Genomic DNA, 23,913 nt, shown 5'->3' on the forward strand with positions numbered 1-23,913 from the left:
CTTACACCGAAGCCCCTACAATGGAAAAAAAACACGCTCAGCTTCAATGGGCAAATAAAACAATACGTTAAATCCTCTAAGGGTAACTTTGAGGAAAAAACTAGCAATCACATCCAAAGATAACCATAAGGCCTTTTACAGCTACGTACGTAGCCTAAAAGGTAGGACCCAAGCATGTGCTGATTTAGTGACAAATGGTATCTCACACACTAATCCTTCAGAGATAGCAAACCTGCTAGCAGACAGATTTGGTGAAAATTTCACTCCCCTATCCCCTCCAAACTTATCACAAACCTTGCTCTCAGATCCCCCCCCCCCCCCAGCCTACATATCCAAAGAGCAGGTCATTAAAGCCTTGTCTAAGGCAAAAAACACAGCCTCTATGGGACCAAACAGCATCCCAGACTGTCTTCTAAACAAACTAAAACATGAACTAGCATCACCATTAAGTACCTTACTCAATCACAGCCTATCCACAGGCTTTGTTCCTGCAGAATGGAGAACAGCAACAGTTATTCCCCTCCACAAAGGTGGCTTAGCAAGAGACCAAGGGAATTATAGACCCCCAAGTCTGACTAGCCTCATCTGTAAGGTCATGAAACGTATCATCATGGACTGCATAAATAAAGTTATAGGTGACCTCCAAACCCTGGATCCAATTCAATTCAGCTTCTTCAAGGGCAGATCCTGCCTGTTAAACCTGGTGGACTTCTATGAAAATGTGACAAGGCCCAGTGATGAGACCAAATCTGTGCACACAGCATATCTCGACCTGGCAAACCCCTTTGACACAATCTCACTCTAAGGAGTTACCAATAAACTTAAACTGAATGTAAACCCCTTTGTTGTAAGACAGTTTGCCAAATGGCTCACAAACCGGTCACGCACTATCAAAGTGTGTGACTCCACATCATCCAGCAGACCTGTCACCAGCGGGGTGCCACAGGGGTCAGTGGTGGTCCCCCTACTGCTTCTCAGAAGTTCAGGACAAAACTAAGGTTCTGTGGCTGACCAAGTCTGCAGATGACAACAAAGTGGGTGGAATTACTGAATCCCCAAATGATAGCAGTATACTTCAGGAGGGTTTTATGCAGACCGACAACTGGTGTCTTAGTCACAGTCTCAAACTGAATGCAAATAAATGCATCTTTACTCCCTTCGTAAAAACAATGTCCCTTCACATTATCAAATTAACAATAACCTATATACCAATGAAGTGGTAAGGGATCAGGTTTCACAAGTAGACTGCAACCTTAACTTTGACCACCATGTGTCTACTGTAGTATGGAAGGCCTTTTACGTAGCACACTTGATTAGCAAAGGCATCACCTCTAGAGCGAAGGAGGTTTCAACCCATCTATACCAGTCACTAATCAGGCCCATAATTGAGTATAATGCCCCTTTCTGCATGTACTGTACAAAGCACCTGCAGCAACTGGAGTGGCCTCAGAGATTTCTAACATAGATTATCAAGGGACTTCAGCATGTGCCTTACACAGACTGATTAAAGTCCCTGTCACTATACTCTGTACTGTATAGACTTCTTAGGAGAGACTTATGCCTGGCTTACAGAGCAATCTCCAACTCAAACCTAATGAATTTGCTGCATACTCATAAATCAAACAGGTCTAGAGCTATCCGTTCTAGGGACCTAAATATGGCCTGGACTTGAACAGAACGTGCTGGAGGGGCAGATTTGTCTCCTAGCAGCTACTGCATCTTTGGAATAGGCTGCCAATTCACATGAAGAAAAGCACCTCTTTGAACACTGTTCAAAAGGAGCATGGACAAGTGGATAGAGCACCGTAAATTCTTATTGGGAATAACGTCCACAACCCTCTTGTACATGGGCAGTCATTACTAAATACAATCCTGGGTATTTACTAGATTATCTATGGTATTACTTTGGGATGAAACAACTAGGCTTGAAATGACCTCCGGGTTGTTAGCTTAGTAACCGCCTATAATCCTATGTCTGGTAAGAAAGTTAGCACTTGGGATACAGGGGCAGAGAAAGGATCTACACATCACTCGGTAGTTCAAATGGAGGATCTTTTCCACTTTCTTTTATATATCTTTTGACTACAGTCATTGCAATACTGTAATCAAATTGACAGCTTCAGATGGGAATGTAGTGTCTCTGGCCATCAGAGAAAGAGGAGAAACCATGCAGTTCAATGAAGGGAGTGGATGTCCATGTGAGACTGCCCAGATGGGTGAGGCAGCAGAAGACAGTGCTGGATAAGGAAGAGGGGTCTTCTTTTCAGACAAGGCCACAGTAGGGGGAAACAAATCTGCCAGGGCCAGAATGGGGCTATGAGAATGACTTTGCTCTGCACATTTTGGCTTTCTGAAGAAATCTAGGTGTGAGTGGAAGTGGGTTCAGATGTGGGAGAATCTATTCTCTTAGGGGAAGCCCCTCCTATGGGACAATGGAGAAGAACCTGTTGCATTTAGTGTTTAATGGTGAAGCAAAGGGATTCCAAAACCTAAAGATGTGCATCTGCACCTGGTGATTGTTTGTGTATCAGATCTAAAACTACCTGAACTATGAAGGATAGCCTGTCCCTCTGGATGACTGCATACAAATGGCAGATGATAAAGGTTATAGACTGTATGGGATCCAGTTGTGAAACTTGCTACGTTGACCATAATTCCTACAAGGTGGGGCAAATATTGTTTTGTGTAACAAGTTTTCCTGTCACACTGATTGAAAGTTCTGAAGAGGGTGTTGATAAATGGATATATAGCATAGTAGAAAATAAGATGGAAGATGAGCAGTTCAGATTCAGATCAGGATGGAGTATGAATGACCCAATGTTTGGCATAAGACAGTTGAGAAGAAGCTAGAGATGAGGAGAGAGTCCAATTGGACATTCCTAGACTTGGAGAAAGCAGAGTCCGAAGAAAGCTGATTTGGGCAGTTCTGCAGTGGTTAGAAGTCCCAGAAACACTGGAAGAATTAGTGCAGGCTATGTACAAGGAACCACTGACTCAAGTACAAACAGTTTTGCTCTGTCTCACAGAGGGTTTCAACAATGGAAGTGGTTGTGCACCAAGGTTCAGCTCTGAGCCCACTGCTGTTCATACTAGTGATGGATTACATTACTAGACAGGTCAGAAGGGTCAGATCAACAAACTAGCTGTATGCAGACGATGTTGCATTACTGGCAGAATCTGAGCAAGAACTTCAGCAAATGATAGGGGAACGGAATGTAAAACAGAAGGCACATGGGATGAAACTAAGCACAGATAAGACAGTAGTAATGGCAGCAAATCAGGGAAATCAGAAGAAGTTGAGAATTAAGACGAAAGGGAAGATAGTGGAACAGGTTAATAAATTCAAGTATCTGGAGGGGGTGGTTGAAGAAAAGGGAAGTTTAACTAAAGATGTCAAATCTAGAATCAGAGGGACTGTAGTGAAATGGTATAGTGTGTAAGGTGTAGTATATGACAGAAGAATGCCAAAGAAGCTGAAAAGCAAGGTGTGCAAAACAATGGTGCAACCAGCACTGCTGTATAGTAAAGAAACCTGGGCAGTAAAGGCAGAGCAGTTGAGGAAGCTGGTGGTAATGGAAACAAAGTGCCTGAGATGGGTGGTAGGATGCACACTGTGGGACACATGAAGAAATGAGGACCTAAGAGTAGAAGTCAAAGTAGCTCCAACTGCAGAAAAAAATCAAAGAGGACAGATTATGGTGGCTTGGGCACGTGCAGAAAAGCAGAAGACAATCTGGTGTAGAAGATTCGGGACAGACAGGAAAAAGGCAAGAGGAAATGACGGCATACAGCAAAGAGGTGAATGGACTGTATGAGGGATGATTTGCGAGAGTCCAGCATGAGTGTTGAAGAAGGCAGGAGTGAGGCACTGAATCAAGACAGATGGCAGCAGTTAACACAACATCCCGACCCCATGTAGAAAATGGGAAAAAGTGGGTTGATAAGTTTTTCACTGTAGGTGCAGTGATGAGGCAGTCGTCCAGGTATGAGAAGATTCTGAGAAATGCATATAAGCTGAGACTGGGACCATGCACCTGATGAACACCTGGGTGCGTGCTGTGGGGAGGCTGAATAACAGAGCTCTGAATAGATAATGACTGGTTCTTACCTGAAAGAGCAATAATCTTCTGGATGACTTCACTAATTTGATATGTAGGTAATAATCCTGGAGATTCGAAGATCAAAAGAAGTTATGTCTTACCATAACATTCCATCTGTATTGTTGATCCTCATTCAGTCATTATGCATGGGTATCGGTTCCGACCTCGGAACAGAGCCGGCCATTTTCCAAGCTCGCGTCAGCTTCAAACTCTCGAGCTAAACTCTTACCCACAACCCCCCTCTCCCTGTTACCTCAGATTGAGTTTGCAAGTCAAAGAAGGTAGAAGCTACCTCTGGTCAAATAACCTAAGAGAACCGGATGGTGAGACCCACTAGAAACCACAGGAGGGAGAGTCGTAATGACTGAACGAGGATCAACAATATAGATGGAATGTTATGGTAAGACATAACTTCTTTATCTGATATTGTTAATCCTCGTTCATTCCTTACACATGGGACAGAGTCCCCAGCTACCTCTATTCCTGGGAGGCTCTCATAGAAGGACATTCCTGAGCACCACAGAACTGAAAGATGCTCTTCCCCTGGAGGCCAAATCCAATTTGTAATGATTGATGAAGGTATGAGGCGTAGCCCAAGTTGCAGCTGCACAGATGTCATGTAAAGAAGTTCTGGCATGAAAGGCAGCAGAAGTTGCCACCGACCTTGTTGAATGAGCTTTCATGGTAGTAGGCAACAAGATATTATGTTGTGTATAAATGAATCCAGCCAAGTATTTCCTGCACGCAGGGAGTTGCACGGCTATGAAGCAAGTGAATAACAGAAAAGAAACGCCAGCAACAAGAGTGGACTGTAGATAGTAGTTTATTAGTTTATTAATAAAAGGTTCCACATTCAAACTTCAGTGTATACCAATAGAACCAATCAGAAAAGAAAAGGTGTTTATAACATACAATTCAATGATTGGTTGTATAAACTAATGAATCAAGCTCATGAATATTAAACATAATGATATATCTGGCATCTCAATAATGAAATACAACAAACATATCTCCAAATACAAAAAAGTACAATGACATATCATGTTCAAAAATGTGGAGTCTTAATATATGTGTCTATTATATTTATTATATTTTATAAGTATTCATTTAATCCTGGATTTAGTAAAGCACCAAGTTTGGTGCTGGATGTCTTGGTAACAAGGAATATGGACAATACTTTAAAAACTGAGACTTATAGAAGTTTCTATTCCAAAATCGCAATTCATTAGAATGAGAAGAAATTGCTCAAGATCTGTGTACTAGGTTTAAGAACAGGGCTATAACTCAGGAAACACTAATACCTTTATTAATATCATCAGGAAATTTGGATATACTGGAAGCAGATGCTAAAACCAAATCTTTTATACAACCAATCATTGAATCTTTTCTGTGTATAAATGAATGTCACACAGTCCTTCAACCATCTAGCTAATGTGACCTTAGCAACAGCAGATCCTAATCTAGGTCCAGAAAAGGCCAAAAATAACTGGTCAGATTTACGAAAGGACCTAGTCCTGTTTAAGTAAAAATGGATTTGCCTGTGGATATCTAGGGTAAGTAGGCAATACTCTCCTCTGTTTGAATGGTTGGGAAAGAAAACTGGCAATTCAATGGTTTGATTAATCACTTTTGGCAGAAATGATAGATTAGTCCTCAGAGACACACTATCTCTATGAAAAATCAAGTATGGAGTCTTGATACATAAAGCTTGAAGCTCAGAAATATGTCTGGCAGAAGTAATGGCGATCAAAAACAAGGTTTTCCATGACAAATGCTTGAGGTCGCAAGAGGAGGGTGGATCGAAAGGTGGCATTGTCAGAGCTTGTAGAACTAATGATAAATCCCACGGCTGAATAGGTTCTCTAAAAGGTGGCTTCAGATGATTCACACCTTTTATGAAGGTCTTGAACAATTTGTGGGACATAAGAGAGGAATCTTGGACACACTCATGAAAATTAGAAATTGCAGCCAAATGAACTCTAATGGTAGAGGTCGAAAGACCCGATTGGAAAAGGTCGGCCAGATAGTCTAGTATTATTGACATTGGTGCTGAGAAGGGATCTACTTGTTTATCTTTCAGCCAACAGGTAAATCTTTTCCACTTGCTCAGATAAGTAATTTTAGTGGAAGACTTATGAGATGCAATGACAATGTCACGTACTGGTAAAGAAAGATCATTCTGCCTGGCAATCAAGTGAATTGGAGTAGCCAAGCCGTGAGGCTGTTCAAGTTGGGATGAATCAGGTTCTGTGGATGTGAGATCAACTCTGGGGTTGGATGGAGAATCCATGGTCGATCTAGTAGGTGAGGTCAAAGGAAGGGGAACCAAATTTGTCGAGGCCAATATGGTGCTATGAGGATCACCTTGCTCTTCAACCGACGGGCTTTCTTCAGAAACTGGGGAATTAGGGGAAAGGGTGGGAATGCATAAAGAAGACCCGAAGACCAATCGTGGACTAGAGCGTCCCTGGGTGACTGTCCCGGGAGGGGGAATCAAGGCGAAGTAATTGCTGCATTTGTAGTTGGTCGGGGATGCAAAGAGGTCACAGCAATGACGGCCCCAGCAGTGGAAGATCTCCGCCCCTATCAAGGGATTCAGGGACCACTCATGAGGTTGAAAAATGCACCTGCTGAGTCTGTCTGCTATCACGTTGGAACTCACGGGAATGTGCGTTGCTAGAAGAAAACGGTTGGTAGCCATCGCCCATTGCCATATCCTCATGGCCTCTTGACAAAGGCGGTAAGATTTGGGTCCACCTTGCTTGTTGATGTACCAGACCACCGCCATGTTGTCTGACTGAATTGCAATTGTCCCAGACGGCAGCAGGGGATGGAATGCTTGCAATGACAGAAGCACTGCCAGAAGACTGTCTGCCCCTGATATAACCCCCCCACCCCATCAGAGAGGTGTCTGTGGTCACTGTGGCCTTGGGTTGCTGGGGGGAGAAGGGGCGAGACCATTGTGACAGATTGTGTCATCCACCAATTTAAATCCTGTGTGCACCTATGGGTTACTCAAATCATGGCTGAAAGAGGATGCTGAAAAGGATAACATTGGGTGAGCAGTAGCCATTGTAGAAGCCTCATGTGAAACCTGGCCAGGTGGACAATGGTGATGGAGGCTGCCATGGAAGCCAACAGGTGTAGAACTGAGTGAGACGTGGATTTCTCCCTTGAAAGGATTTAAATCAGTTGTTGCTTTATCCTTAAAATTCTTTGCTCTGGAATAGCAGCTCTGCAGTTCTTTGTGTCCAAGATAACCCCTATGAATTCTGTTGACTGAGATGGGGTGAGATTGGACATTTGCCAGTTTATGGTTATGCCTAGCCTTTTGCAGTGAGGAGAGAGTATGCCAGGGCTTCTTCCAGTAGATGTCTGGTGGGGGTGGAAATGAGCCAGTTGTCTACGTATGGAAACACCTGGAATCCTTGAAGTTGCAAGTGAGCTGTGACAACTGCCGTGCACTTTGTGAACACACTGGGGGCTGTAGAGAGTCTGAAGGGCAGTACTCTGAACTGGTAGTCACTGGCTCCCACACAGAAGCGCAGAAATCTTCTTGATGGCCTGTCCACTTTTATGTGGTAGTACTCATCTTGAAAATCTATCGAGCACATCCAATCGTCTTTTTCCAAAATTCTTCCCTTTGACTGGGTAGAACGTCGGGAAGGTTTTTTGAAGGGACAGGTCAAAGATCGAAGGGGATATGATAACCTCTGGTTATAATCCTTTGTACCCAAGAATCCATGGTGATGGTTAGCCAGACAGAAGGGTACAAGGAGAAATGTCCTCCAACCACCTCCAGAGGAAAGGAGTTGGGCCGCTCTTCAGAAGCGCTGGTAGGATTGGCCATGGAAAGAATCCCTGGAATCCTGGTTATGTGGACGCCCTTTGCCCCAAAAGGAGAGTCTTCCCTGTGAGTTTCCCCCTCTGCCTCTAGGGGAGAACTCAGCCTGTGTGTCACGGAAAGGACCCTGAGATTTCTTGAACCATATCTTCCCACTCTTTTGGTTTCGGGAGAAAGCACATTGAGGGGAAGAATAACGGACACCTACAGCAGAAAGGGTCTTACTGCCCTGTTCACATCTGGCCAGTGTGCTTTTAACTTTGGGTCCAAACAAGGAGGCCTCAATGGGAGTGTTAAGAAAGGAAGCCTTAAAGAGTTCTACGAAATTGCACAAGCGCATCCAGGCGTGTTATCTCAAGACCGCAGCTGAACCCGCTGCTCCTTCTGATGCGTGAGATATCAGTCGCATAGAGGAGTTAGATACTGACTCAATGGTGGCCAGATGAAAGGCCACTTTGTCATGGACCTCATCAGACATGACACCAGCCAAGGTTTCAGAAAGCTCAGAAATCAGATCCCTTTGAAGCCTGGTAAAGTGTGCCATATAATTCAGGGACCTGATAGTAAAGGTCGCTGATGCAAAGGTGCACTTCCCTATCCTGTCCAGGGCACGGGATTCCTTGTTAGGTGGATGGACAGTCTGGCTTTCTTCTTCTGCCAGATCCTTTTTTTGTTGTGGCTGCCACCACCAAAGCATCCACAGGAAGACCGTTTGCCCAATGGGGATCCATAGCTGGAGGGGACAAAATATTATCTGGCCTCCGAGGAATAGCTTCAATGGTGTCAGGAGCCTTCCAAGCATGCTGCACGATAAGCCGGACAAGTTCATTGGCAGGTGGAGTAACCTAGGAGGTAGGGGGCCGGGCGCAAAAGGCCTGCAGGAACACAGATTCCTCAGAGGACGGATTAGAGGACTGCCAGTCGCCTCTCTGTTTCAGGATTTCGAGGATATCACCAAAGGATACCTCAGAGGGTGACCGAGGGGATCCTTCCCCCTCATCAAAATCTGTGTCTTCAGTGAGGGACTCCTCTGTGGAGTCCATGTGCTTCCTCTTACATGAACTTTTCCGGTGGACTTCCTCAGTGGGAGAAGCTGGGGAAGACAGCAGAAAAAGGGTTTCCTGTGGGAATATGTCCTGAAGCCTTTGCACCCGGTGTCCGCTCGGTGCGACTTGTGAAACCAATGTACCAGAGGAGGGTGGAGGGATAGACAGTCCAGTATCGCCAGCAGCAGTGAAAGTCTTCTCCATCAGTTGGAAGGCTAGTCCACCTGAAGAGGAGTGAATGTCTAGGACAGGGGTCACCCTCCCCTAAGTGGCTCAGCCTGCCAACCCGGAGTCCCTGGATGGCTGTGGAGCAGCAAACTATGCATGTCACAACTGACATCCTGGGTCGTAGCAAAACTTTCCTGCCACGAAGGCAACTGTGGTTCCTTAGTGAGAGCCATAAAGTGAACCGCAAAAGGGGAAGACAGTGCTATATCCATGGACTTCAAAGGCAATGCAGGAGGAGAATAAGAAGGGGTCTTTGGAGACGGGTGATCACCTCCCAAGGAAGGATAGTTCCTGGGGGGTGGGATATCTCTGGCCAGGAGCACCTGATCCACAAGACGCAACACATCATGTTCGGAAAGACTTCTAGTGGACCTCACGGAGACTGAGGGAGAAACAGGCCTGTCCACAGAAGAGGCAAACTCGGTGCCCATCTCACCAGTCCGCACCGAGAACAACGGTGCCGAGAGAGACTGGACTACGGGTGTCTATACAGAAGAAGTCATTGGTGCCGAGGTCATGGTCTGCACCTACACAGGGATCGGTGCAGAAGTGTTTGTCAGTGCCAAAGCTGGAACCGACAAAACTGGAGTCAACAATAAAGGCGTCGGTTCCGAGTGAGATGTCGGAGCCGATATGGTCAAGGTCTGCACCGATTGAACAGTCGGTGCCGATACAGTGGTAACTGTCTGAACCGAGGAGCCCCTCGGTGCCAATATAGTGAAGGCTGCAGGAGAAGACAGGGACGAGATCACTAATGGAGCCGAAGGCCTCCGTGCAGAAGGTCTAGGCACTGACAGCACTGCGGCTGACTGAGTGAGCTCCGGAGCTGATACTTTAGCCTTTTTAGGGTTTAGTTGGTGGGAGTCCCTAGCCTGGGACGAAGATAAGTCCCCAGCTTAAGACAAAGGCAAAGATTTAGCCTTGGTAGGATCATCCAAGATTTTCTTATGGGCTCTAGGAGGGGTGGAGGCCTCCGACCCAGAAATAGCCTCTGAAAAGGGAGATTTAAGAAGTGCCTTCAGTAACAGCTTGTTTTTCCTTTCCAACAAAGTTCTATTTGAAACGTTTTCACAAATAGTACAGGACGGGTCAAGAGATAAGTGGGACGCCCCCAAACAATACCGCACAAAGAGTGTGCATCAGAAGTAGGTAGTTTGTGTCCACAATCAGAATGCCGTTTAAACCCCGGACTACCTTTCTTATATGCCATGATAGCTAAATTAGAAAGCAGAAAAGGGTACCAGCAATGGTACAAAAGAATACCCAAAGGTATGAAAAAAGGGAAGGATTACCAACGATGGTAAAAGGAGAATGTTCTTCCAATTGGCTCAGTATCTGCATATACTAAGTAGTGGTTCAGGACATTGTCCTGCATGTGCTAGCTATTTGCTCAGTGTGTTTTTTATAATCTTTATAATATATATTTACCATCTCAAAAGTGCTTACTCCTCTCTGTACTCTTCTTTTCTAGACCTAACACCACTCTTAAGTATTCAACAGCGGTACCACCTTTAACATTCCTTTAAGAAAAGTGCAGTCCGGGTCTGAACTGTCTGCAAACAGCTACAGTTAACTTTGAGTATGTGTCTAACTGTTTGAGCCAATCTTCATTTTCCCCTGGAGAGCACTGTGCTTTGGCTGTAAGCAGCCCCCCCCCCCAACACCACCACCACCACACACATCTTCCACTTTCTCTTATTCCCTTCTGTTAGCAAATAGTATCCATAACTGATCAATACTGTGTGTTTGTTTATTTAAACTATACCACAATAGCCTACTGATACAAGGTTATCCTGGTTTTCCACCTGAGAAATTAGACAAGACTTACAGTTTCAGAGCAGTCCTTGGTCAATTGTGATTGTTCTTAACACATACTTTTCTTTCTTTGGCTCATTAGCAGCAGTACAAAGAACTGCCTGCTCACACCCTTGTTCTCCCCTCCCCTTCCCTGTTTATTACCTTAAGACAATCCCAGAGTTAATAAATACTACCTGTGGCAGGCACCATTTGTAAAACTACAATCCACTCTGCTACAGGCCCCATGAAGGCTCAGTGTCTCTCCAGTAAGTGTTTTACAACTGTAAATGCCTATTTATGTTGAATTGTATTAGACATTTTACAACTGTATATGTTTATGTTGAATTGTGTTAGACATCTAATATGTTTTATGCTTTATTTTTGATGTTACTATGGCATGCACCAAGTTATTACTAGTATAATAGTATGTATGGTCTATTTGCATAGCTGCACCTTGTTCACTAATGTTATTCATGTAATAGTGTTGTGTGTAGACAGCTCATACTAGTGTCTAAATTATTTCTATAAGTTTGTGCTGTTACTGGTGGATAGAATCACATTAGAGAACCACGACAGATTGCTGCTCGCTATATTTTTATCTGTGGCTGCATAACTGTCTGTTTTTTGTTTTCTAATGTTCTTCCAATTGGCTCAGTATCTGCATATACTAAGTAGTGGTTCAGGACATTGTCCTGCATGTGCTAGCTATTTGCTCAGTGTGTTTTTTATAATCTTTATAATATATATTTACCATCTCAAAAGTGCTTACTCCTCTCTGTACTCTTCTTTTCTAGACCTAACACCACTCTTAAGTATTCAACTGCGGTACCACCTTTAACATTCCTATAAAAAAAGTGCAGTCTGGGTCTGAACTGTCTGCAAACAGCTACAGTTAACTTTGAGTATGTGTCTAACTGTTTGAGCCAATCTTCATTTTCCCCTGGAGAGCACTGTGCTTTGGCTGTAAGCAGACCCCCCCCACCACCACCACACACATCTTCCACTTTCTGTTATTCCCTTCTGTTAGCAAATAGTATCCATAACTGATCAATACTGTGTGTTTGTTTATTTAAACTATACCAAAATAGCCTACTGATACAAGGTTATCTTGGTTTTCCACCTGAGAAATTAAGACAAGACTTACAGTTTCAGAGCAGTCCTTGGTCAATTGTGATTGTTCTTAACACATACTTGTCTTGCTTTGTGATTGTTTCCAGCCCCTCATACAAGAACCTAACAGGGTCTCTACCCGCTTCGCTCCCCACCCTGCCCCCTATTCCCTCCCGCCCCCAGTGGTCCCACCTTTATTGCACTCAAACCCCTCCCATCTTTCCAATAGCCAACCACAGCCCTAACCCAACACTACCTCCTCCATATTCCTTCTATCACACCTCCTCAACTGACATGTACAAGCATACCTTTCCTTTGCTCACTACATGCACTCTCCTTGCATATCTAACATCCTACCAAAGCTCCATCATTCCCCCACTCAACCACTACCACTGTACTACTACTCACACCACCACCCATGTCTCACCCATACTCAGCTCCCCTCCCACCAGCTCAAGAACCATCCCTATGCACCCCCCACATATTCTACCAACTATATTACTCAAACGTAAAGCATCCCTACAACTTAACATAGTAACTCTCCCACCATACCTACTACCCACAGAGAACAATCATAAAATTTCCCTTATAAACAAACACATTCAAAAACTGAGAAAACTAATAATCTCATGCATATCAAAACTAGCCCTAAGTGGAGACATCCACCCCAACCCTGGCCCTACCATCTTCAACCACAATCCTCACAATCAGACTAGAAACCACAACTTCTCCCATATTACAGCCAATAGAAAGCCAAGTGACTTCCTTCTACTAAGCCTAAATATTAAAAGTATATTCAACAAAGTCCATGAACGCCATGCTACCATAAACTTATACTCCCCAGATATAGTCATCCTGACAGAAACCTGGCTAAAACCTCACATTACCAGTGAGCAAATACTCCCTACAGGTTGCGGCATACTAAGAGTAGACCAGCTAAACAAAAAAGGAGGTGGTGTAGCTATAATATTTAAACAACATCTAAACATCCAGATCTTAAAATCATCAGCTCCACAAATAGGCAATGAAGAAATAATATATACCAACCTCAAAATTAACCGAAACAAAACCATCAACATAATTGGATGCTACTTTCCACCTGGCCAAAACATCCCTCCACTAGAAAACCTCCTCAGCTGGTCTACCCACCATCTCCCCCAAGAAACTATCATCTTAGGTGATTTCAATATTGACTGGCAATCCTGTTCTGGCAACAATCCAACCCATCATGTACACCTTCATGGCTTCACCCAACTAGTCCAGTCACCAACAAGGATAAATAAAAACTCCAGCAAGCACTCTACCCTGGATTGGATACTAGTCAGCAAGAACCCCCAGTCATATAGAACAGGCTGCTTGTCAGATAGCCTCAGTGATCACTCCCCAACATTCCTACTCAAAAAATACCCGTACCAAGCTAAACCTGTCATCTATCGTCAAATACGTAAAAAAATAAACTTTAACCACTCACATTCATCTCATCCCTCAAAGAATGTAACTGGCATGCTCTAAAGTACCTCAGTCTAGATGACGCAGTTGAATCTTTTAATACTACCTTCCTGAACATCCTTAATTACCATGCCCCCATAAGATTTTCCAGAACCAAAGCACAACCCTCCCCATGGCTACAGAAAACCACTAAGTCAGAAATGAAAAACAGGGATAAAGCCTGGGAGCACTGGCAAAACCAAAACCCCGCAGCTAGACAGAAATTCCTAGAACTACGCAATAAAGTCAAAAAGCTAATAAAACAGGACAAATTCCAATACTACCAGTCTGCCCTAGACTCCTCACAACACAGCCCCAAACAATTCTGGTCCTCCATAAACTCCATCCTCCACCCAGGTAAAGTCAGTACCCCTCCTCCTAACATCCCTCACTCCTCAGAAAATATTGCTACCTCATTCAACACACACTTCACCCAAACCATACTATCACTAGCTAAACAACACAACCCCTCCCTCCAACCCACACCTTCAACTAGTAATCTCCCCACTGTCTTCTCTTTTTCTCCTGTACCTACCTCCAACATAAAAAAAACTCTTAACTAAACTTAAACCCACCAAATTAGCAGCAGACAACCTCCCAAGTGAATACCTACAAATCGCAGCTGATGCTCTGGCCTACCCAGTATCCATCTTGATTAACTGATCTCTGTTAGAAAGTTACGTTCCCACATTGTGGAAAGTCTCACATATAATTCCCCTCCACAAAGGCGGACCCTCTGCAGAACTAACCAATTACCGCCCATAGCTATTCTCTCTCCACTCTTCAAAATACTAGAGAGATGCATACACTCTCAGGTCTCACACTACCTCCTTACTAACAACCTCCTTTCCAGTACTCAGCATGGTTTCCGACCAAACCATAGCACCACCACTGCCTTACTCTCCTTTACAAACACTATCCTTCAGCATAAAAACAATGGCTATCTCTCCTCTGCTACTTTCCTAGACCTATCTAAGGCATTTGACATGGTCCCACACAAACAACTTATCTCTGTCCTCAATAACCTATCCTTCTCACAATCAGTCACCAACTGGTTTCAGAGTTACCTGTCTGACCGCCAACAATCCGTTGTATGGCAGAATGACATATCTCCCCAACTACCTGTCTCCATAGGGGTTTCTCTGTTTACACCAATAATCTAGCCTCTGCCACCAAACATGGCACACTCATCCAATGCAGATGACTCTACCATCATCTGCTCAGCCCAGTCCCTACCCAAACTGCAAAAGTCACACAGGAAGCCTTTTCCTCTGTTGAAACATGGTTATCCGATGCCCAATTAATACTCAACCCAAACAAAACTAAACTACTCATCTTCCAACCCACCAAACATACTCAAAACAACTCTCACTTTAACATCACAGCAAAGACAACACCACTATATACCCAACTGAACACACCAAATTGCTAGGAGTGGAAATAGACAATAAACTAAAATTTGACATTCACATATCCATGACCATAAAAAGTCCAAAAAAACTAGGAGCATTATACAGAAATAAACAATTTCTCACCAAAGCAGCAAAGATTTCAATAGCAAATTCCCACCTTATCTCCACCCTACTTTATGCCTCTCCAGTATATACCAACCTAAGGCAATGTGATCTAAACAAGCTAGAGACCTGCTACAACAAAATCAAAATTAGCCACAGGGGCATCCTACCGTAGTCACCACTGTCTCTCACTTGCTGAACTGGGCTGGCTTGAACTCCCTCACCTCCTTCAGTGGTATCAACTCTCACTCACTCACAAACTAGTAAACCATCCACTAAATGTTCCATCCCTCCAGAATCTACTCCAACCCTATCGCACCACCAGACCACTAAGATCCAGCAACAAAATCACTTGCAGATCACTAAAGCCAATAACTCTGCTGGTGAAGCACTATTCTCTTGCGCCATAGCCAAATTATGGAACTCACTCCCACCCACAATTACCTCCGTACCATCATGCACCAACTTCAAAACTTTATTAAAAGGGCACCTAAAAACATGCTGGCTATGCCCTTGCAACTCCCACTCTAATATCATCCACCCCATCCAACTACTACCTTTCTTTCACCTCCACTAACTACCTTGATGATAGCAAGCTCAGATGCTCATAAGCCTAGTACTTATTATACAGCAGGAACTTCTCATTGTTACATTTGTTAATGCCTGTTATGTACTTCACAGATAAAGATTCTAGTTGTCTACTGATGTACTATGTTCGTCATCTGTAAATATGTTGTAAGTAATTTCTATGTTAAATTGTTAATCACTATGTAATCCAATGTAACTACTGTCTGTTTATTTTACTGTGGAGCTTTTCTCCCCGGGGAAAATGGACCCACGTCCAGTCGGACATTCCCGGTCAACAAATTTAAATAAATAAATAAATAAAGAAATAAAGAATACCTTGCAGTAAAAAGGTACAGAAAGGAGAAGAAAAACCTGAAGAAAATATGGTCGCTAGATGCGACAGGGTAAGAGACAATGAAATAGAAACTTTTCTGACAGAAAAGTAATATAAATGGCTATTAAACAACAAATAACTGTACTTAGCTCAAGAGAAGCAGCTTGACACGACCGAATGCCAATGCGGCAAACGAAATCTGGGGTAACAGGTAGAGGGGGATTGTGGGTAAGAGTTTAGCTCAAGAGTTTGAAGCTGACGCGAGCTTGGAAAATGGCCAGTTCGGTTCCAAGGTTGGAACTGATACCCATGCATAAGGAATGAACGAGGATTAACAATATCAGATCTGATGTTCCGAACCAGTCTGAGGCCTTTTGTCTTTCTGGGCATCAAGAAACAAGAGTAAAATACAGCCCCCCCCCCCTTAACTTTTTGCCCAAACAAGGAAGTTCCAACAAAAGGATCACAGCTTCTTTTGTTAAAGACTGCCTGTAACATAAAATAAGCTTGTGTCCCCTTTATACAGGTCATAGGTATTAAATCCTGGATATTTTCAGGAACCATATTTATAAACATTCTGTAGATATAAGACCAGCTAATGGTAATCATGTTTTCTAAAACATTCAGCATTTTCCCACCATAAAGACACACTACAATTGTATAAGAAACTTAATTTTACATGTTTGTGTAGGTTTACTGTCACAATAATGATAATACTTAAGACATCTGCCTTGGAAGGTCTGATGTTCGGCCTGACTTCTAGAGCATAGCACCCTTCCACCTGAACATCAGCACATCTGTGGCTTAAGAGGGATATGCATCAATGTCATTTTTAGTTCTTGCCCTTGCAGTCTCCCAAGATTTTGGGCTGAGACTAGAGTAAGATTCCTTCTAAAAGAAAATGCCTCTAGGTATGGCAGCCCATCAAGAATATCCCCAAACGCTGTCACTCCAAGAAATAAGTCAACCTGATGATGGTTGTCTTATAAGGGTAGCAGAGAAGGAAGGTGGCAAGATAAATGAGTGGGTACCCATCTCAACCCCAGGATGCATACAAGAAAGGATGACAATAAGGAAGCAAATATTACCACAACAGCGAATATACTAGAATATCTACAATGTCAAGTTCTTAACACAACTGTACCACATTCATTGCACTGTTCACTGTTACAATAGTGACAACACTTTAGAAGATTTGCAGAGCGTGCAGAGTAGTGAGTGGTTGTTTCTAAGAAAATGTTGGTTGTAGCAGTCCTTATAGAATGGCAGTGGCAAAACTTGCCTTGGTTCAAGTTAACATCGAGGTTATACTGTTTGGAGAAGGCGTGAACAGATGACCAGGTAGCTGCTTCCAAAATGGTCTGATTGCTGACCCCCACTGTAGTCTGTTTGGAGACTGGCTTTCCACTTTATGCATTGTAAAGGATATGAATAAATGGTCAGACTTCCTTTTTACACAGTCCTTTAAAGGTAAAGCCAATGCACATTACTTGTGTTCAAACCCACACCTTTTTTTTGGTGGTGGGGGAAGTGCAGTCCACTTGGCTAACACCATGGTAGTCCTGACTACACATGCAGCCTCTTTTCTTGTTCAAGTAATTCTGAAGAGATCTGGCTCTACACTTGATGGCCTTCTGGTTGGATTCACAAAATGGGGATAGGAAGTAATGCTGTGTTCTATTCTTAAGCAAAACATACACTGATGATGGAAGTCTTCGTAGTGCATTTTATTTCCTGCTTGTAATTCAAACATTGACTTTCTATTCCAGCACCTATTTTCCATGACATCCAAAGTCTCCCAAGGTTTTAAACATGTCTGAATTAAGATAAAATTCTTTCCCTAAGCGGCTACTTATCTGCATTTTGTAAGCCAAGCTGAAACAATAAGCTAAAATGCTTAAGCAACTTGCATCAATCAGCTTGTGTACTATGGTAAGAAAGAACTAAAGAAGGTACAGGCTGACGTTCCTCTTGTGCTGCAGCCTGCTGACATTCAGGTGGAAAAGCATCCCTCCAACCTGGAGGGGGAAGGGTGCTAAGCTATGGTAGTCAGGCTGGATATTGGGCCTTCTATGGCAGAAGTCCCAAGAGTTAAGACAAGTGTAACAGCAAACAATATAATGAACATCTGCAATTATTACTGACAAATATGTTCACACCATATTGCAATATAAAAAAAATCCAGAAAGCAAATACTTTCTTAAAATGTATCATCAGTTTTGCTGATAGGGATACACTGGGTCCAAGGCTCAGAGAAGTGAAAACTATATTACATGAATACATTCATTTTTCATGGTAGTAGCAGCATCAATTGTGTTCAATGCTCCAGATTTTGAAAGAAAGGTTCCTAGACTCTCTATTAATATCACTGTTACTTAACAAAACCTGCCAATGTAGTTTTATAAAAAACTTTAATCAGCTATCCTGCATTTATATTAAGTCTAGCAGATATTTCCCACTAACTGCTCCCCCAATCAGATTCTCATACGATTGATGGCAGCAGGTCTCACTAGCAATATGCTGCAAAGAGGAGGTATATATTACGTATACTTATCTGGCTCCCTGGAGACTTCCTCTGTCTTATAACGTCCTTGGGATATGTAATGGTGCAAGGAGTCCCTCAGTTATATAAGGAGCGTTCCCTTCTAGTGGATCTCTGCCCACATTGGTAACTCTCAAAAAAACTCCTTTAATTCATCACATTTCCAGTGGAGATTCAAGAAGAAGCTGCTCTTTGGGGTTCTTCTTGCTCTCAACCCCCCCAGGGGAGTCAAGACGCTTCTTTCGTCCTCCTCCATCATATGAGGCACTATTCAATCTTGTTTTACCAAGTAGCACAGTCAGCTGTGTTGCCTGTGCTAACAAGCTACCTGCTAAACCAAGCAAACTAATACCTAGAGATAGTACTAATAATGCCTCAAAATTACAATTGGAGTGTTTCCTATTAAAGAGGGTACATAATCCATGTTCTTTCTTGTATTAAAATAACTAAAAGGAACATCATCTTGGGCAAGCTAATGTCAATATAAGACAACAGCTCAAACCAAACTACTTAAGTACTTGCTTGAGACAACTTAATAGAAATAAAACAGATTACATAGAACCACAGTTTTAAGTAGTCTGACTGTAATACCCTGCTTCTAGCTTCAAGCTGTTATCCTGGACATGTTTATATGCTTAGGAGTCCATTTCCTAGGCTCTGAAGAAACATGGTCAAGATCAACTTATGATGGGCAGTAGTAAAACGACCAACTGACTCGATAAAGCTAATAGGGAAATCACATTGTACTTCAGGCAGGAGAACATGTATCTAATTTATCTAAGGATTTCTTTACTGCATATGGCAGGAAAGTGCGTAGCTACTGTGATAACCTTAGTGCTTCAGAGAGTAATAAACATGAAAGCTGAGCCACATCACTGTCTCACACTGGTTAAAACTTGTGTGTGCCCCTAAAAGGATGAGTTCTGATACTTAGTGATAACTTTTTCCTTACAAGGTTCACCATGTAGCAACTGAAGTAGTAAGCTAATGCAGAGACAGCTGTCACACAATGAATGAGGACTGTGGTAGATTCTGCCAAGAGTGACCCCTAACAATGAATGGGTAAAGGAAATTACACTTGTCAGAGGATGAGTTGAGAGTATACAAATTCAGCAGTAATGTAACCACTAGGAACTGATGAAGGAAAACCACAGTAGCTGCCTGAACTCCTTACTGCATTTTAAAGGGCTATAAAAGATCCACTGTATATACTTATATAGTCCGTGAGGTTATAGATATAGAAACAAAAACAATACAATGGAAGTTCAAATATTGAGAGGGTTATCAACACAAGAAACATACAACAGTTTGCAGAAATCATGAAATATTAAGACATCCAGGCTTAAGCTAGTGAACTAAGTGAATTAAGTAGGTGTGACAATTAACTCATGGGGATGTCCAGGTGGATGTGGTAAATGCTCTCTACACAAGTATGGGTTTGATTCCCATGCTGTTAATTTATTTGCTAGGCCTTGGCATAATGATTAAGGTGTTTACCTCACAGACAAGAGGTGGAAGGTTTCCACTAAGGGAAGTTGGCTAGGCTTAAAATTGTTCACAAGGGGAGCTAGCCGAGTACTTACTTATGAATCTGAGTCATGTGTTCTATGCATGAATTTTGTCTCTCATAGATAGATGCAGACAGTAATGCCCAAACTAACATACCCATCCCCACATAATCACTAGACACTTCCTAACATACCTTCTCCTAATAAATGCCCATGATGCATAGGGATACACAACTGGTTTGGATTGCATGGCTAGACTTATAAAGGCCCTGGTGGTCATTAGCCTAGTATATGCCTGTGAACCAATGAACCATTAAACAGGGTAACTAATGAAACATGCTACTAGTAGAAAAAGAATTGCATAAAGGGAGACCAAAATATACAAAACGGATTTTAAAGTTCAGCATGTACATCTGGAACAGGCTTCTTATGAATATGTGGTATGGAACACTACCTACCTTCATGAACTGCTGCAAATCATAAAGCAGGTTATAAAACTTCCTCTTCTGAAGGTGTTTGCATGCCTCAATCAAGTAGCTGCTCCAGGACTCCAAGGATGGATCAAGAGCTTCAAGCTGGATCTCCAATATATGCAGTTTGCCATTTTCATAACTCGGGATGAAGACACCGTCCATGAATACTTCAGGAGGACACTCCTACAGCAAAAAAAATAAAAATAAAGACAAAAAATACTGCTTCAAAGAGGGAAAAAAAACTAAACGTGTGAAACTCTTGTGTTAGACATATTTTCTCTGACCTGCCCTCTGCCTTTTCTTGTCCCATTATGGCCCATGCCTCCCTTTTCACTTTAAGTCCTTGCCTTGTCTGAGTTCCCTTCCTCTAGTCAGATTTGTTTTGTAGACAACTTCCTCTACATCCTCCCTGCTTGCCCTTGTATCAGCACCAAGATGCTAAAACTTTTCTTTTCATCCATACAAGATATTTAGTGACAGGTCTAATTTTACGGGTTCTTCCCCATATCCATCATGTTTTCTAACTCTAATCCTTTTGTGCATACCTTGCAAGCTATCCAGCTGCACCTTCCATGGCACACTACAGAGCGCATTCTCCTTATCAAGTCAGTTTCATTCTCTCAGCTTCTTCTGGCTGTCTCTTCATTTAAACTTCCAAACTAACATACCTGCGTTCACAGCTTTGTCAAAGTCTGTGAAGCATACATAATTCTACCATAGCATCTACATTACCTCTGAAAAAGGGGGTCCTTGACGCACTAGGAGACACACCCATTTAACCAAGTTAATTATACACTGAACAACAAGAATGTAAAAGCTGACTGACTAACATCCTGTCAATGAGGTGGAGAAGTTGGGTGCTCACACACAATCCAGGTTCAAGCAGTAACCAAGATGTCAAAACAGTGGCCCTATGATTATCTATCTATCTATCTATCTATCTATCTATCTATCTATCTATCTATCTATCTATCTATCCATCTATCCATCCATCCATCCCTCTCACTTGCAACCCTTTATTGACTAGGTTAATCCCACTAGGCTGCTGGTTACTTTTCGGGGAGACCCAAAATAGTAGCTATAATGTCCAAGAAAAAATAATTTCCTCTGTTCTTTTCAAGAAGTACCATGGGGGCCTTTTACATCCACCTGAGCTACCACTGACTCAAGCATATGGGACCTCATTTAAATGCCTCATATGAAGGACAGCACACTGAGGAGTGCAGCACCCCTTTAATGATGCACTGCAATGTCAGCAATTTAAAATAAAGCCAGATGCCCATAAAAGGAATAGAACTGACAGCCCTCTGATCTTCTAATACGAAAGGTAAGCGTTCTTCAGGTTGAGCCACTCTGGCACTGCAGTGATAGATGGCAGAGGTTTGGAGCTTGCTTCCTTGGAAATCTGCATATGGTTTTGTAATTTCCTTTAAGAAGTGGTGGTTCTCTAAGTGATAAAGCTCACAGATGACTTCCTCTCCACAATTCTTTAATTTACAGAGCAAGACCTCTAGTTTTTGTGCAAAAACTGAGAATTCAAAAAAGAAGCACTCAAAGCAGCCTAATGAAAACGAGACTGGAATCCCAAAATCCTATCCTAAAGGTAGCATTCCTGTTACATCTGAAAGGTCAAAACCACTAGGTGAAGGCAAACTTGCAAAGGCTTGGACGATATAAGCTTTAGCTTCTCAACTCTCTAATCAAACAGTAGCTTGAGTCCCTGTAAACACAAGGGAAGAATATTAGCCATATGGATAAGGGAGCTAGTTAGCCTCATTCAGAGTGCGCCCTCCCTCATTCCCTGCCAGTGAACCAGCTTCCAAGGGTCCCTGTAAGGGGCAAATTACTTAGCAATACTAGAACCTTCTTTCTCATCTACTCTACCCCAGAAAAAGCACTGGTGATCAATGGGTGTTCTGGTAATGAATGGAAACCTAGCAAAAACAGATTCCCAACAGGAACAAAAAACTTGGAAAATAAAGAAATAATCCCAACAACGACCTGGAACACACCAGCTTTATTGACAACAAAATGTTCCTTCGACTAAGCACTTTCGCCAGTAATTGGCTTCATCAGATGAAAGCGCTTAGTCGAAGGAACATTTTGTTGTCAATAAAGCTGGTGTGTTCCAGGTCGTTGTTGGGATTATTTCTTTATTTTCCAAGGAATGGAAACCTAACTAGTAGAAAGAGATTCTTCCTGCCCTCCTTGTAGGGGAAGAGAAGGGATGCTCCCAGCATCATCCAGAGAGACTTTGTCTCCATAAAACAGGAGGCACAGTTGTTTTTCTACACCAGGAATCTAAAAGAGGGACTACTGCAGCGTACGCTACTGCCTCTTTTTCTTGACAAGTTACCAGTCAAAGTCCTTAACAATATGGTAAAAAATTATATCAGAGACATGAGCTTATCTGTGTTATGGAAGTACTGCTAAAGCCTTCAAATATATTAATAGCAATTCTTAGCTATCAGTTCATCAGTTCTAGAGGTCCACAGCCATCAACTCAACATCCACTAATAAGGCTGTGAAATGAGCAATCAAAATACCTCAGCTATCCTTCTATATCCAGGTGGGCAAAGACTGACAGCATTGGCACAAATGAGTTTGCAGGAATCACAGCAGGTATTTTACATGATGTCTTGTTAAAGGAGCCACCAACATTGCTACACTGTAACAAGGAACTTGAAGAAACTCTGCAGCTGCAGTGAAAAGGGAATTTCTAAGTCCTAACACAATCCTATACTGACAGTATGTTAATGCAGGTTCCAATAAATGGAAGAAATGTTCAGACACACAGCAAATCCTGTCAAGTACCAATGAAGTTAGACTCCAACACGATTTTGCTAGGTCCACCACACTAAGGCCTGAAAAAAAGGCTAATGTTACAGCTGTAGCCTCCCTTCTTGAATCCAATGAAGCTGCTGCCAGCAAGGAACTGTCTAGATAAAGGAAGACCTGGGTGCTTTGTCTGCAACAGCTCTGGGTCAGCACTCTATACAGACTCCAGGACGTAAAGACAGACAAAACTGATCTGGCCTCTGTAATTAAAGTTATTTAAGAAATGAAAATTATGTACTTACCATAACGCTAGATCCATATTGTCTTCTTCAATTCATCTCAATCTGCAGGGGTTATCGGATATGAAGTCAGCATCTTAAATTCTTTAACTCCGAAGCTCCACCTCCTGTCCCATTAATGCACTGCTATCCCTGAATCTCCTCAGATTGAGTTTGCTCGACTGTATTCTAGGGATCATTGGGAAGAAACTTAGGAACTAAAGAAATTGTCTAAAAGGTAGGCGTCAGGCCAGTCTGCATTTAAAAAGGATATCAATTTGGAAGGGGAAATGGAGGAAGGGATGG

General features: G+C 42.6%; 1 protein-coding gene across 2 annotated transcripts in view; it reads right to left on the reverse strand.

The window, feature by feature from the left end:
• ZFYVE26 (zinc finger FYVE-type containing 26) overlaps positions 1-23,913 on the reverse strand; it is a 3,506,023-nt gene that overhangs the window by 685,204 nt on the left and 2,796,906 nt on the right. For both annotated transcript variants that reach the window (XM_044074068.1, XM_044074069.1), the window contains one exon: positions 20,537-20,734. In XM_044074068.1, the coding sequence (XP_043930003.1) occupies positions 20,537-20,734 (198 nt within the window). The remainder of the gene's footprint in view (positions 1-20,536; positions 20,735-23,913) is intronic.

The sequence above is a fragment of the Protopterus annectens genome, chromosome 6.part0 (genome assembly GCF_019279795.1).
Source record: "Protopterus annectens isolate FY-2018-M chromosome 6.part0, PAN1.0, whole genome shotgun sequence".
In the NCBI taxonomy this organism is placed as follows: domain Eukaryota; kingdom Metazoa; phylum Chordata; order Ceratodontiformes; family Protopteridae; genus Protopterus; species Protopterus annectens.